Consider the following 15,121-nt stretch of genomic DNA (forward strand, 5'->3'; position numbering starts at 1 on the left):
TTATCTAAATAAAAGCTAAAAAGAACGGTGGGATTTGGGGTCCGGTGATAAATCCGCCGATCCCCCCGCGGGCCGTGCCGCCAAAACTTTACGTTTCATGAAATCCACGCAGGTTTCCGGTTTGGCCACAAATTACTCGTCCGGAGTCCTGCATTAATTAACCGCCAGCAGTCAGCGCTGACCTTGCGAGGGCAGAGACTTCATTAATTAAAACAGATGTTTACCAACACGTGGTGGCTTCAGTGGCTTCTGTGTGACAGGATGTGCCGGGCCCCGTGAGAGCCGCTAATGGGTCCCACGCAGATACCGTGGGAATGGGGGGGTAACGAGTAACAGCGTTACTTCCAAAAGCCATCTCGCCAACAACAACTCTCACATCGCCCTCCTTTCATACCTGAATATCTGATTAGTGGCACCGGATGTTTTCCGTGGTACTGGTGCTAGGATTAGTGGCACCGGATGTTTTCCGTGGTACTGGTGCTAGGATTAGTGGTACCGGATGTTTTCCGTGGTACCGAGGGCTCTGATTTGGGATACCGGATGTTTTCCGTGGTACCGGGGCTAGGATTAGTGGTACTGGATGTTTTCCGTGGTACCGGATGTTTTCGGTGGTACCGAGGGCTCTGATTCGGGATACCGGATGTTTTCCGTGGTACCGGGGGCTCTGATTAGTGGTACCGGATGTTTTCCGTTTTCCGTGGTCTCTAATTAGTGGTACCGGATGTTTTCCGTGGTACTGGGGGGCTCTGATTAGTGGTACCCCTCCCGTAGATCTTATTAACGCTCCTTGCAGGGATCTGGAGTGTGTCTCCTCCCCGTCATCAGATCCCACGTTGGCCCCGGACTCTGCCATTGACCCCTCTGGCTTTTGAAGGGTTAAATATGTGAATGAATGTGAATGAATGAAGGATCTACCGGTCGCCGATCTCCGACACTTCGCACCGGCCATTGGCCGGCACGGACTGGGCTCTGACCATAGGAGCTTGCAATCCATCGATGATAAAGGATCTGATATAAAGGTGTCTGAAAGTGGTCTCATCACCATAGCAACCAACAGGATTCTGCAATCAGCAGTAACATTCCATTGGCTGCTATGGCAACAAGACTTAAATATTCAGAGAGCAGGTTCAGAGCCCCAACAGCGAAGGGGGTGCAGGGAGCGGGGGGCCGGCGCAGGAGAGGATACCCCACAAGCTCTGATTTATATGCAGGCTCCAGGGCTCCCCACTGGCCCCAGGTACCTCCATTCATACAGATTACTCTCTTTGGTCATTTCACCTGTGTGCAAGGAGGTTATGAGTATTCCAGATAATATGGAATAAGTTATCTTTCCCATTAGTGGAACGGCAGGAAACGGTTAGGATCTGGAGCGCCATCGAAGTCATTATTATTATTTATTTATTTATTATTATTTCTTTATTATTATTATTATTAATTATTATTTCTTTATTATTTATTATTATTATTATTAATATTAATTATTTTTATTTATTTATTTATTTATTATTATGTGAGAGGGCAGCGTGCGCCAGGAACCGGGGTAATCACAGCAGGACCGAGCTAATGATCTGACATCCACGGGAACCGAAGAGACTGCACGGAGCTGAACCAAGAGCGTCCGGGGTGATGGGGAGCAGGGTACCCCAATACGATGGGAAGTGGGTACCCAATAGGATGGGGAGGAGGGTACCCCAATACAAGGGAGCAGGGTACCCCAATACGAGAGGAGCCAGCGGGTACCCCAATACGAGAGGAGCCAGCGTTTACCACATTAATAATTGAAGATGAGTGAAGCGCTTGATGTGGCCCAATAAACAGAGCGTCCACGTGGCAGTTTGGTTTGGTTTGGTGGTTTTGATATTTTTAATAAAATATGTAATTAAATTCCTGCGGCTCCGATCTCCGGCGGGACCGGAACATTCTCATTCGGAGCAGCTACCAGGATTCCAATTCAATGATCTCTCTGCTAATAGCCCCGATACCTGCGTCTGGTTCACTCTAATGAGATTTTGTGCCTTTGATGTTCGGCTGCTTCTGTCCGCCGCCCGTCGCATCTTGCGGGTGCAGGATGTTCAGCTGAAGCTTCTGTGTAGTTTCTGTGAAAACTTGAAAGTGGGGTCACTGGGGCGAGCGGGATCATTCGGCGAGACGGACGGCGGCAAACGACGCCAAACTTCAAAAACGCCAGGCAGAGAAAGGAAAATTCTAGAACCTGTGATCTCCGTAGAGCATGAAAGCCGAGGAAATCTGGATCTGGGTAAAGCAACAGGCGGGGTGCTGTAAACCTATATATATATATATATCTCACATCTTATATATATATATATATCTCACATCTCATATATATATATCTCACATCTCATATATATATATATCTCACATCTCATATATATATATCTCACATCTCATATATATTTATCACATCTCATATATATATCTCACATCTCTCATATATATATATCTCACATCTCATATATATATATATATATATATATATGTCACATCTCATATATATCTCACATCTCATATATATATATATCTCACATCTCATATATATATATCTCACATCTCATATATATTTATCACATCTCATATATATATCTCACATCTCTCATATATATATATCTCACATCTCATATATATATATCTCACATCTCATATATATATCTCACATCTCATATATATATATCTCATATCTATATCTCACATCTCATATATATATATCTCACATCTCTCATATATATATATATATCACATCTCATATATATATATCTCACATCTCATATATATATCTCACATCTCATATATATATCTCACATCTCATATATATATATCTCATATCTATATCTCACATCTCATATATATATATCTCACATCTCTCATATATATATATATATCACATCTCATATATATATATCACATCTCATATATATATCTCACATCTCATATATATATATATATATCTCACATCTCATATATTTATCACATCTCATATATATATATATATCATATATATATCTCACATCTCATGTATATATATATATCTCATATCTCATATATATATCTCACATCTCATATATATATCTCACATCTCATATATATATATCTCATATCTATATCTCACATCTCATATATATATATATATATCTCACATCTCTCATATGTATATATATATCACATCTCATATATATATATCTCACATCTCATATATATATCTCATATATATATATATATATCTCACATCTCATATATATATCTCATATATATATATATATATCTCACATCTCATATATATATATCTCACATCTCATATATATATATATATCTCACATCTCATATATATCACATCTCATATATATATCTCACATCTCATATATATATATCTCACATCTCATATATATATCATATATATATATCTCACATCTCATATATATATATCTCACATCTCATATATATATATATATATCTCACATCTCATATATATATATATATCTCACATCTCATATATATATATATATCACATCTCATATATATATATATATATCACATCTCATATATATATCTCACATCTCATATATATCTCACATCTCATATATATATATCTCACATCTCATATATATATATATCACATCTCATATATATATATATCTCATATATATATCACATCTCATATATATATCTCACATCTCATATATATATATATATATCTCACATCTCATATATATATCTCAAATCTCATATATATATATATATATATATATCACATCTCATATATATATATATCTCATATACCGTGTATATATATATATCTCATATACCGTGTATATATATATATATATACACACATTTGAAATCTCATGACAGGGGTTCTGAATTAGTAGTAGGAGCAATGCGGATCGCCCCGATGAGTCAGACGTAACGGAGTGGGGGGTTTCAGATATTGAGCAAGTTGGACAGGCTGGCGAATGCCCAGGGCCGACTACTCTGCCCCCAAATAACTTTATCCCTGAATAGCTGGAGGTGTTTCACCTTCCTTCATGCACCGGCTGCCTCTGACGCGTTTCCCTGAATCCCGCAATATGTACAAATGTATTAGTAATAAGAATTATCAGCGCCATCTGCCCCGGGGACAGCGGGGCAAAACAAACATTGGCAGATGAGTGCTTACATACGGCGTCTGTGCCAGCTCTGCCTGGGGCACGGCTCTGATACAGGCCAAGCTGCAAACTAGCTAACTGCCCCCAGGAGAGTCCTTCGTGCATGCGCTGCGGAGCCGGCTGAAAGAATTTCTGTAATAAATGGCTTTCATCCCCAGAGTTCCTGCACCGAGTCCTGCGGTGATTGGAGGCTGGGGAGGAAGAGGAGTCCATCGTCAGTAAGTTACTATTTACGTACGGAGATGGGTGACACCGCTGCGATTGTTATTACTGTTTGCGTCCTTTCAATGTCTGTACTACTCCTTTAACCCAGTGCGGTCTCTGGCGGACGGCTGCTGGAGGCTCGCTCCCCGGGCTGGCAGCTGCTTAGCAGGTATTGATCGGTAAACGGCCGCAGTGTATTTCTCTAACACCAGCTGCATACACTCAAGCACATGTGCTAATGCCATATACTAACACACGCACACTCTAATGTCATACAGTAACACACGCTAATTCTAACACCGTATGCTCACACGCTCTCTCTACTGCCAGACACTCACTCACTCTCTCGCAGATTTCTGTGATAGTGTCCGTCCCGAATTTCATAAATAAAACTGCGATTCTCGGAAACAGACTAAACCTTTATCATTATCGCCTCATTACTCCACCAATGGATACTCAGTCCTGCTATAAGACAGCACAATAGGAAAAACTGGAACACAGAATTTTGCCCCTGGTGCTAATGCCCCTGCAGGGTCACTGAAATAGGACTGAAAGAGTTAATTATTCCCGGTTCTGGAGGGGGGGGTCTGCATTTAGTTCAGAAATGTTACTGTGTAAATGATTTACCCACCAGGGACGTTAACTGTCAGATTTGTAAGTTTCCATGGTAACCGCACTACCCACCCTCGTACTCGGAAGCCGCTGGTTACATAATATCCCCGGTCGGCTTCGTTAAACAGCCTCTGCCGCTAAACGCCAGCAGCCTCCGGTTGGGGTATTCCCGTTCCCATTTAATTTAAGTTAATGAGCCAAGAGGCGTTAATGGCGTCAAGAAGCTGCCGGCGGGCGATGCCTCCCTGTCCATGGAAAACCCGCAAAAAGGGCACAACTTCAGCGCAGAGTGCGGCCGCCAATCCCTTTACTGCTCTGCCGAGACGACACATAAAGTGACCCAACGGCCCGTAAACGCTGCCGGGCGGGTAACGGAGGCAGCAACAGCTCAGGGGGCTTTTAGAGGCTTTACCCCGCAATACATCATCGCCTGCCTTCGATACATAGCCGCCGGGGCAGATAACTCAAACAACTGGGGCAGATAACTCAGAGTTCAAATTGTTTTCTGTAGAACAGGGGTGTGCGTAGGGCTACTGGCACCTGGGTGCAAAGTTTCTTTGGAACGCATTAACACCATAAACTGACACACACACTCACACTAACACCATACACTGACACACACTCACACTAACACCATACACTGACACACACTCACACTAACACCATACACTGACACACACTCACACTAACACCATTACTGACACACACGCACACTAACACCATACACTGACACACGCACACTAAGACCATACACTGACACACGCACACTAACACCATACACTGACACACGCACACTAACACCATACACTAACACACACTCACTAACACCATACACTAACACACACTCACACTAACACCATTACTGACACTCACACTAACACCATACACTAACACACAAACTCACACTAACACACAAACTCACACTAACACCATATACTGACACAAACTCACACTAACACCATACACTGACACAAACTCACACTAACACCATACACTGACACACAAACTCACACTAACACCATACACTGACACACTCACACTAACACCATACACTGACACACTCACACTAACACCATACACTGACATACACTCACAATAACACCATACACTGACACACACGCACACTAACACCATACACTGACACACACGCACACTAACACCATACATTGCCACAGACTTTTACTAACATGCACACAGGAACACGCACACAACATATTGAAATGTCCTTCAGCCGGGTCTAGTGTTGCCCTAAGTAGTTATTAAGCCAGCCGGCCCCTTCCACCTCCGCGCCGGACGCGGTTATCTATAAAACCTGTCTGTCTGTCTGTGCATTGTGTCTGTCTGTGTCTATCTGCGCTGTATGTACATTGTGTCAGTGTGTCTGTCTGTGTCAGTGTGTCTGTCTATCTGCGCTGTATGTACATTGTGTCAGTGTGTCTGTCTGTGTCAGTGTGTCTGTCTGTGTCTATCTGCGCTGTATGTACATTGTGTCAGTGTGTCTGTCTGTGTCAGTGTGTCTGTCTGTGTCTATCTGCGCTGTATGTACATTGTGTCAGTGTGTCTGTGTCTATCTGCGCTGTATGTACATTGTGTCAGTGTGTCTGTGTCTATCTGCGCTGTATGTACATTGTGTCAGTGTGTCTGTCTGTGTCAGTGTGTCTGTCTATCTGCGGTGTATGTACATTGTGTCAGTGTGTCTGTGTCAGTGTGTCTGTCTGTGTCTATCTGCGCTGTATGTACATTGTGTCAGTGTGTCTGTCTGTGTCTATCTGCGCTGTATGTACATTGTGTCAGTGTGTCTGTCTGTGTCAGTGTGTCTGTCTGTGTCTATCTGCGCTGTATGTACATTGTGTCAGTGTGTCTGTCTGTGTCTATCTGCGCTGTATGTACATTGTGCCAGTGTGTCTGTCTGTGCATTGTGTCTGTCTGTGTCTATCTGTGCTGTATGTACATTGTGTCAGTGTGTCTGTCTGTGTCAGTGTGTCAGTCTATCTGCGCTGTATGTACATTGTGTCTGTGCAGTATGTCTGTCTGTGTGTGCAGTATGTCTGTCTGTGTGTGCAGTATGTCTGTGTGTCTGTCTGTGTGTGCTGTATGTCCGTCTGTCCCGTGGCTGCACTGTATCTCCCCCTGCTGGCAGGTCTCGGCATCATTTCTTTTAATGGAATCGCCACAATATTCTGCAACGCAGCCTTAATAACAGGAGTGAGTGTCTCAGGGGCAGCTGGCCTGTTAATTATTTGGCACAGAATGGTGGGAGTTGCAGTGGTTGTAATATATTTAACCGATCAATCATCACCCAGCATAATAACAGGGCGGGCTGATCAGTAACCCAACACCCCGCCCTGTAACTGCGAGCCAATCAAACAGGGGCTACTCACAGCCAATCAGAAGAGCCCTTAGAACTCGCCAATTACAGAGCCCAGAGCAATCCGGAAGTGATGTGCACGTGTGCAGCACCGAATTGGCTGTCACAGGGAATACTGTGCGTATATCCTGTGCTGTGTGTATAACCCTATAGAATACTGTGTGTGTATGACCCTATAGAATACTGTGCTGTGTGTGTATATATATATATATATATATATATATATATACACACACATACATACACACACACACACATGCATTACAGTACATTGAGAGAGTGACTTGTGTTTTGTAGCGGTTACTTTGGGTCTGTGTGTAGCTCTTGTCCAGAAAAGCCCGTACCGCGCATGTTGTAGGGCTAGTATTGTGCATGCTGTTCTTGCCCCTTCGCAGGGTATGAGCAGCCATGGCCATACAGGCGATCCAGAGCACCGGCTACCAGTTCAGGAGAATCCTCACCTACTTCCCCCAGGACATCAGCCTGGCCTTCGCCTATGGGTCGGGGGTGTTCAGGCAGTCGGGCACGGCTCACGGCAGCGTTGGGGTAAGACGGGTTAATGGCGGTTGGGCTCAAGCTCCGCGGGTCGGGGGGGGGCTCAAGCTCCGCGGGTCGGGGGGGGGGCTCAAGCTCCGCGGGTCGGGGGGGGACTCCTGCTCCACGCATCCATCATCCGGGTTTTATTCCTCTCTAGAACAATATGCTGGACTTTGTGTTTGCCGTCGATGACCCCGTTATGTGGCACTCGATGAATGTAAAGCAGAACCCGGCACATTACTCGTTCCTGAGGTTTCTGGGACCCAAAAACATCACGAGTGTACAGAACGACTATGGAGCCGGGGTGTATTATAACACCATGGTGCCGTGCGACGGGAAGGTGAGCGCCTGGCTGAAGGAATGGTTTGCTCAACCTGCCTGGTCAGCGTCTTATGTTCAGAAGAGTCATATCTCCAAACAGTCCCGATTTTCAGACGCTGTCCCAGGTAGACACCCCGCTGACCCCACCCACTTTTGGACTGACAACACCCCTTGCCACACCCCCACACAGGACATGTGAAATGTTGGGGTAGAGGGTATGCCTGATGCCCATCTATTCAGACAAATGCCATTCTCTGCTGCATCAAAACCCACGTCCACCAGGCCAAGCCGTGCCCTCTCCTCCGTGTTATCCCTCCACACCCTCCAGTGTTACTCCGGGTATCCCCGTTGCCGCGTTCCCCGGATACTTAGTGCCCTGTGGCCGTTTCTCTGAGGACTTTCGCCTTATGATTTTATCTTTCCAGGTGATAAAGTACGGCGTCGTCAGCACAGATACGTTGGTTGAAGATTTGCTCCATTGGAAGACATTGTACATCGCGGGACGTTTACATAAACCGGTAAATATTGGAGATAAATCTGACCTCCCGACATGACTTCTGTCCCGTTTAATAATCTTTCATAAACCTCCGGGGCTCTGCCCCGCGCTGACCTCGTAGGAAGGTTTTCCAGCCGTAGGAACCTATTACCAGTAGTTCCCGTCCATAGAAATGCTGTGATGTCATGAAGACATTGTCCCTAATCTGCCACGGACCGGTGACACGACTGCCTCGTATAAAAGATCGGGGGGGGGGGCGCAGCGGCGCAGCCGGTCTTTCATCTCTCTGACAGCGTCCATCGCAGCTGGCGATGCTTTCTCGAGTCCCCTCTCTGACCGGTACCGTGATAGAGATTTTTGTCTCTGAGGCCTCTGTTGATCCCGTTAGATTTTTGGTGTAATGTCAGGTTTAAAGGTGCCGTTCCACTTCGACAAATCTTTACTCGCACTCTCTATTCTGGCAAATCTCAGCCGACATGTCATTCCCATTCTCTGCCACTAGAGAGCAGCAACCCCCTAAATAACCATTCCGGATTTATTACACGGAGCTTATTCAATAATCATCACCGATTTGCCCTGTGTGGTGTACAAGAGCCCTAAAAAACTGCAACTTAACTCCCCTCCATGGACGCAGCATGAGGAGCGGCGCAGCATGCACCCCGGCCGCCATGTTTGCCAGTGTGGCTGGTTTATTGAGAGTCTGCCCGCCACCTCCTGAGGAGTAAGGTTGATTGAATTGGGGGCTTTTTTTGTAGAAGTTGCTCTGTTTATGTCGGGTCCCCCGGAGCGATTCACTCGGCTGCCTGGTTCAGAGAAACGTGCGGAGGGCAGGTCTCCCTCAGGGTGTCTCTGACCTAAATCTTTTCTACCATTATCTTACGCAAACTGTATAGAAATCCTTCTTCTCCATAAACAGGGTGGGGACGGGCCACGGGGGCCGTGACACGTGGCTTCCTGTGTACACGGATAGACGTGACGATAACATTAGATCGTACTGAATCCTGTACAACCAGATTAACGGCGGGATGGCCGGGTAACGCGCAGATCTAACCCGTCTCTCTATGTCTATATATACTATATATATATCTAGTGATGGCCCCCCTGGGCCGTGGCGGTTTATCTCTGCAACGTGTGATCGATAATACCAGCTTGACTGATCCGCCGCTCCCATCATAGACTCGTGAAGTGGAACTCCGACTCAAGCCGTCCTCCTGCCGAAGCCTTTGCCGCGTTCTGAATCCCGACCTCCGGCGGCTGCTTCTAAATCTAACTTTAAACAAGAAGCTTCCGAACGTTCTTCCTCCCGACCGCTTCCCGTCGCCGCTTTGGGTGGATCTGGGTATGAGGGTAAAATTCCCGTCCGTTTCCATGGCATCTGTAGGAATGTCTGGGTGCCGATCGCCAACCCGCGGGGCCTTCCTTTTCCTGCGGCTGATTAGAGCTGTGCTGCGTGTCGCCCCTTTTCTTCTTCTTATTTTTTTTTTGTATTTTGTTTGCTGTCTCAGGTAAAAATGCTGATGCAGAAGGATAACGGGCCGCTCCGCGCGGCGCTCAACGCCAACCTGAAGAGCGCGCTAACCACTGCCCTCCTGATGCTGCCGGAGAGCTTCACCGAGGAGGAGCTGTACCTGCAGATAGCTGGCCTCTCGTACTCCGGTCCGTGCGCGTCACACGCATGTCACACGCATGTCGCACCTCCCATGCTCGCACACTTCCCATTTTTAATAGTAAGCAGAACCCCCCGAGTGATATCACAAGCAGCCCCTGACGTCATCGCCCTTCGCGTTTCTCTTTAGGTGATTTCCGGATGATAATCGGTGAAGATAAAGCGAAGGTGATGAACATCGTCGGGCCGAACGTCCCCCATTTCCAGAAGCTGTACGGTAACATCCTGACGGAGTGTCCGCAGGCCGTGTACAAAGCACCGCAGGGCCGCGTGGAGGTGAGTGCTCGCTCACGTGGCCTCTCCGGCGCAGCGCTGGGTACCGTGCGGCGATTCCTTCACCCCGGCGCCGGTTCTTGTCTTTGCTCCAGGTGGATAAGAGTCCGGAGGGCCAGTTCCTGCTGTTGATGGCTTTGCCGAAGACTTTACAGCAGAGGATAACGAATCTTGTGGACATTCCCGGGAAAAACCGCGACGTGGAGGAGATGCTGCTGCAGGTGGCGCATGATCCGGACTGCGGGAGTGTCGTGCAGCTGGGTGAGCGGGGGGTCCCTATGGCGCAGGGTGAGCGGGGCAGCCCATGCGGCTGTCTTTGATTATACCGCGTGGTCTCGCCGGTTACATCTTGCTTTCTGCTTCTTCGCAGGCGTTCAGAGCATCGTAAAGACATCCAGCCTGTCTCAGAGCGCTAAAGGGATTCTGACTGCCGGTAAGCCGCTGGTGGGAGGGGCTGATCTGGCGCTGTGGGCGTGTCTGTGCGTTGCAGTCACATATATAAGTAGAGAGTACAGATACTCTCCTGCCGCATGGTGTGTGACTGTGATCCTGCCAGAATCGATCAACGCGTCGGGGGTCACAGCCGCCTCACCGGCAGCACCAGACCTCCGGCTCCATATTATTACCTGTTTTCTATAAGAATCCCCGCAGCGCTTCCTGCAGTCCCCACGTAGAAAGGGTCTGACAGACCGACACATTAGGTAAAGTGGCCTCGGCTCCAGAGCTTACAGTCCTTATGTAAATAAGCAATATGGGATATTTAATTTAGAATAAAGTTAAATGCCCCGGAGTATGTTCTCTTGTTACCTATGCAGGGCGTCCGCTCACCCTCTCGTCTATATTTTATCTTTTAGGCTTTAAGAAAACCATTTCCTACTCCTCGAAGAAAATGTACAAGATGGTGAGGAGTCTGCGCAGGAAGAACCCGTAGAATCCCCGCGGCTCCCAGCTCGTTTTTTATTCTATTTATGGAAAACTTTTCCTTTTATGATGTGAATTATAAATGAATGAAATGTGGCGTTTCCCCCGAGCCTTTCTTCTAACCGGCCGGACCCCCGGACCACGAATCTCCCCCCAGCCTTTCTTCTAACCGGCCGGACCCCCGGACCACGAATCTCCCCCCAGCCTTTCTTCTAACCGGCCGGACTCCCGGACCACGAATCTCCCCCGAGCCTTTCCTCTAACCGGCCGGACCCCCGGACCACGAATCTCCCCCGAGCCTTTCCTCTAACCGTCCAGACCCCCGGACCACGAATCTCCCCCAGCCTTTCTTCTAACCGTCCAGACCCCCGGACCACGAATCTCCCCCAGCCTTTCTTCTAACCGTCCAGACCCCCGGACCACGAATCTCCCCCAGCCTTTCCTCTAACCGTCCAGACCCCCGGACCACGAATCTCCCCCGAGCCTTTCCTCTAACCGTCCAGACCCCGGGACCATGAATGAGAGATGAAGTTGCGTTCTCTTTACGGTTGAGGAGTTTGGCCGGGCGCGGGGGTCCTCGGGTGAAGCGCGGAGTTTAGAGGAAGGGAACCGGACTGCATGAGGAGCTTTGGACAGTCTGGGGTTAATCTGCAGGAATTTCTTACAGGCTGCGAGGATTTTTAATTGCCCCGCTAGCTGCCCGGTCCGTACCCATCGCGGGGTGCGCTGTATGCGTGGTGCGGAGCGCGTTGGGGCTCGGATCTCGCGGGGACACATTCTCCTCGGCGCTCTGTGCAAACTTGCCTGCTTAGCGAGTAATTGGGGCAATTTCATAGAAAAATGTAATTCGTACAGAATCCCGAGAGAAATCACCCAAAAAGATCAAAAGAATTTCCCTTCCACGGGAGATTTGCAGTCATTACAGCGATGGTGCGAGGCTGGGGGGTCGGGGGGTCCACGCTGCTGGGGGGGTCAAGCCGGGTTGCGGGGTTAGACGGTGAGATCGATGGCGTTTGATTCCGATAGGTGGAGACACGTGGCGAGATCTCGAGGCGTTTAGAAATTAGACCGTAATATTTTATCGCCGAGACGCTTATTGAAGTTCAAATATTGGCGAGCAAGCGGCGGAGTGTCCTGAGTTACAGGGGGCAGTCCCGCTGTGGAAGGAGTTTTTATCCTGTTTGTGAGCAGATCGTGGCCCCGATCTGAATAATTAACTCCCCCTCCACCTTCCCAGCATGTTCTGCTCTGGCGCCCACAGGGTTAAGTAAATCCTTTGTAAGTGGAGGCCGATTATCCTGTTTACAGATAATCCCCCGTAAAGCTGGCGCTGCGCCCCCGGCGTGGGGGTCCCAGGCGTTATACCCCCAGCCCCCCTCTGAGTAACGGCCGCCGGTCCTGTTATTGGGTGTTTGTCTCCTTGCTGCCGCGGATCAGATTATTTATAGGGAGCCCAACCTTCTCCCCCGGGGCGCCGGGCCCTGCGTTTGTTCCTCTGGGATGATTGTGACGTGACTCACAGACCGCGTGCTGCAGATTCTCCTGCATGGAGCGCTTCCCGGGGGGGTCGCAGGGAAGTTGGGGGTAACAGACGGTCAGAGGGGGTATTTGGTGACCGGCTGCGTGTCCTTTCCTCGCGTGGCCCGGGTTTATCGTTTCTGGAGTTTTTAAGGTTAATTTGCAGGCGGAGCAGAGAGACGCGTTTAGTGGTTTTGGAATAATTTCATTTTTATTTTTAATATTTTTATTCCGCCCCCACCTCCCACGAATGGTTAATATCCGTCACTGTCCAAAGCCCCCGTCTTCTAACGTTCCTTCATTTGCCGCGACTGACCGTCTTGGACCCGGATCGCCCCAAACGCGACTCGTCGGTAACTTAGAACCCTAACCGGTGCCCGTGTGGCTGGCAGAGGCCATCAGGGGGTAACCGGGGCAGGTGTGTCTGGGGGTCTGTGTTTGGATCAAAGCTCCGTAGGGGGTGCGTTCCACGTCTCATCCGTCCCCCAAACCTGACTTAATATTTGGAAAGAATTTTTTTTGAAAAACAAGTAATTCTTGATGATGTCATAATAATATTGTTACCATTTTTGTAATTTTTACTAAACTTTCTTAATAAATGAATTTTCCGAAGGATTTCTTTCTGGCGGATGACGTCGCTCACAGATTTTGTCGTTTTGGCCGCCGGATGTTTCTGGTTTGGTGCAAAAAAAATTCTTGCGGTTTATGACGTTTTATAACTGAAAATAAGCAATACTGACCCCTCTCACCCCCAATACCCTCTCCTCCTACCCCTCTCACCCCCAATACCCTCTACTTCTATCCCTCCCAGTGCCCCTCGGCGGTCCAGCCATTCTTCTCTGATACACCTTTGCCCCTTTACCCCTTTACCCCCCCCCTCTCTGCCCCTTTACACACACCCCCCGTACCTGCAGCTCATGCTCTGACATCATCCCACTATTATACTCGCTGACCCCGCCCTCTTATCGGCCTCCACCAATAGGAGGACAGGGATCTCCCCACCTGCCAGGAAGAGAATCGCATCATTCCGAGCATTCCTACAGCTAGAGTGAACTGCCCCGGCCGCCGGAACTGCCCCGCCGCTCGCTGTGTCTATTGCCCCGGCCGCCGGAACTGCCCCGCCGGTCACCGGCTGCTCCCCCATCTTCCACCTGCTTCTCCTGGTCTGGATTTTGATAGAAAGTTACTGCACCGGAGACCGAGGGGTAAAGTGCCCTGGCCGGGGGTTAGTGTATCTAGTTGGGTCGCTTTCCTGTGGGGTACTTCTGCTAAGGCGTCTGCACGGGGGGGGGCGGTATTTGAGGCACATTGTAATGAAGTTAAAAAGACAGGGGTTACAGGGGCAGGTAAGGTGACCCCACGCGGCAGCCTTAGGGGTTCTGTTGCCCCGTGTGCCCCCGCATACCCCAGGATACCCCACTGCCCCCGCATACCCCAGGATACCCCACTGCCCCCGCATACCCCACTGCCCCCGCTCCAATCCGCTCCCAAAGGCACTGTCAATTTATTTTCACTGAATAGATTGTGAGCTCCTGGGGGCCCTCGTCTCACACGTGTTCACGGTGCCCGCTGCAGCATCGCTACGGTCTGTGCTGGCGCTATATAAATAATAGATTTGCGTGTTCCGTGTCCTCCCCGTGTGTTGTTTGCCCCGTTATTCTCCTGACGGTTTTCGGTCGCAGATTGTTTCTTGCGCTGCTGTCCCCGCACGGAACCTGCCGGCAGATCGGCCCCCAGCGGCCGTCGAGTCGGTTAACCTTAATCAGTCGTTGGTCTCGTCTTAGATACAGGAGCCGTATGTCTATCTCATGCATGTTTAATACCTTCACTGTATTACTCTCTACCACCTCTGCTGGGAGGCTGTTCCACCTATCTACCACCCTCTCCGGTGTGAGGTTCTGGTCTCTGGCTGTAACGTTTCTCCTGCATGTTGAGACGCAGATAGATCATGCGTGGAGCGCTGTCAGAGGGCAATAACCCCCCCCCTGCGGAGCACTGTCGGAGGGCAATAACCCCCCCCGCGGAGCGCTGTCGGAGGGCAATAACCC

At 48.7% G+C, this 15,121-nt stretch overlaps 1 protein-coding gene across 1 annotated transcript; it reads left to right on the top strand.

Moving 5' to 3' along the window:
• Positions 1 to 7,767: 7,767 nt before the first annotated feature.
• Positions 7,768 to 12,073, top strand: LOC149277341 (phosphatidate cytidylyltransferase, mitochondrial-like). Its single transcript, XM_089503021.1, has 9 exons — positions 7,768 to 7,887; positions 8,036 to 8,218; positions 8,625 to 8,717; positions 10,201 to 10,351; positions 10,492 to 10,637; positions 10,730 to 10,895; positions 11,005 to 11,067; positions 11,489 to 11,561; positions 11,920 to 12,073. The coding sequence occupies exons 2-9, from the start codon at positions 8,042 to 8,044 to the stop codon at positions 12,071 to 12,073; spliced, it is 1,023 nt and encodes a 340-aa protein (XP_089359147.1). The 5' UTR covers positions 7,768 to 7,887; positions 8,036 to 8,041.
• Positions 12,074 to 15,121: the final 3,048 nt, after the last annotated feature.

The sequence above is a fragment of the Sceloporus occidentalis genome, unplaced genomic scaffold, assembly GCF_023333645.1.
Source record: "Sceloporus occidentalis isolate IW3139 unplaced genomic scaffold, rSceOcc1.0.p SCAF_216, whole genome shotgun sequence".
Taxonomy (NCBI): domain Eukaryota; kingdom Metazoa; phylum Chordata; class Lepidosauria; order Squamata; family Phrynosomatidae; genus Sceloporus; species Sceloporus occidentalis.

What these genes read in the sequence shown, in the direction of transcription:
- LOC149277341 (XM_089503021.1), top strand. Translation starts at nt 8,042, where the DNA reads ATGCTGGACTTTGTGTTTGCCGTCGATGACCCCGTTATGTGGCACTCG. An exon ending in TGGTGCCGTGCGACGGGAAG is followed by an intron (nt 8,219 to 8,624) that starts GTGAGCGCCTGG and finishes TTATCTTTCCAG; the next exon opens with GTGATAAAGTACGGCGTCGT. An exon ending in CACCGCAGGGCCGCGTGGAG is followed by an intron (nt 10,638 to 10,729) that starts GTGAGTGCTCGC and finishes TCTTTGCTCCAG; the next exon opens with GTGGATAAGAGTCCGGAGGG.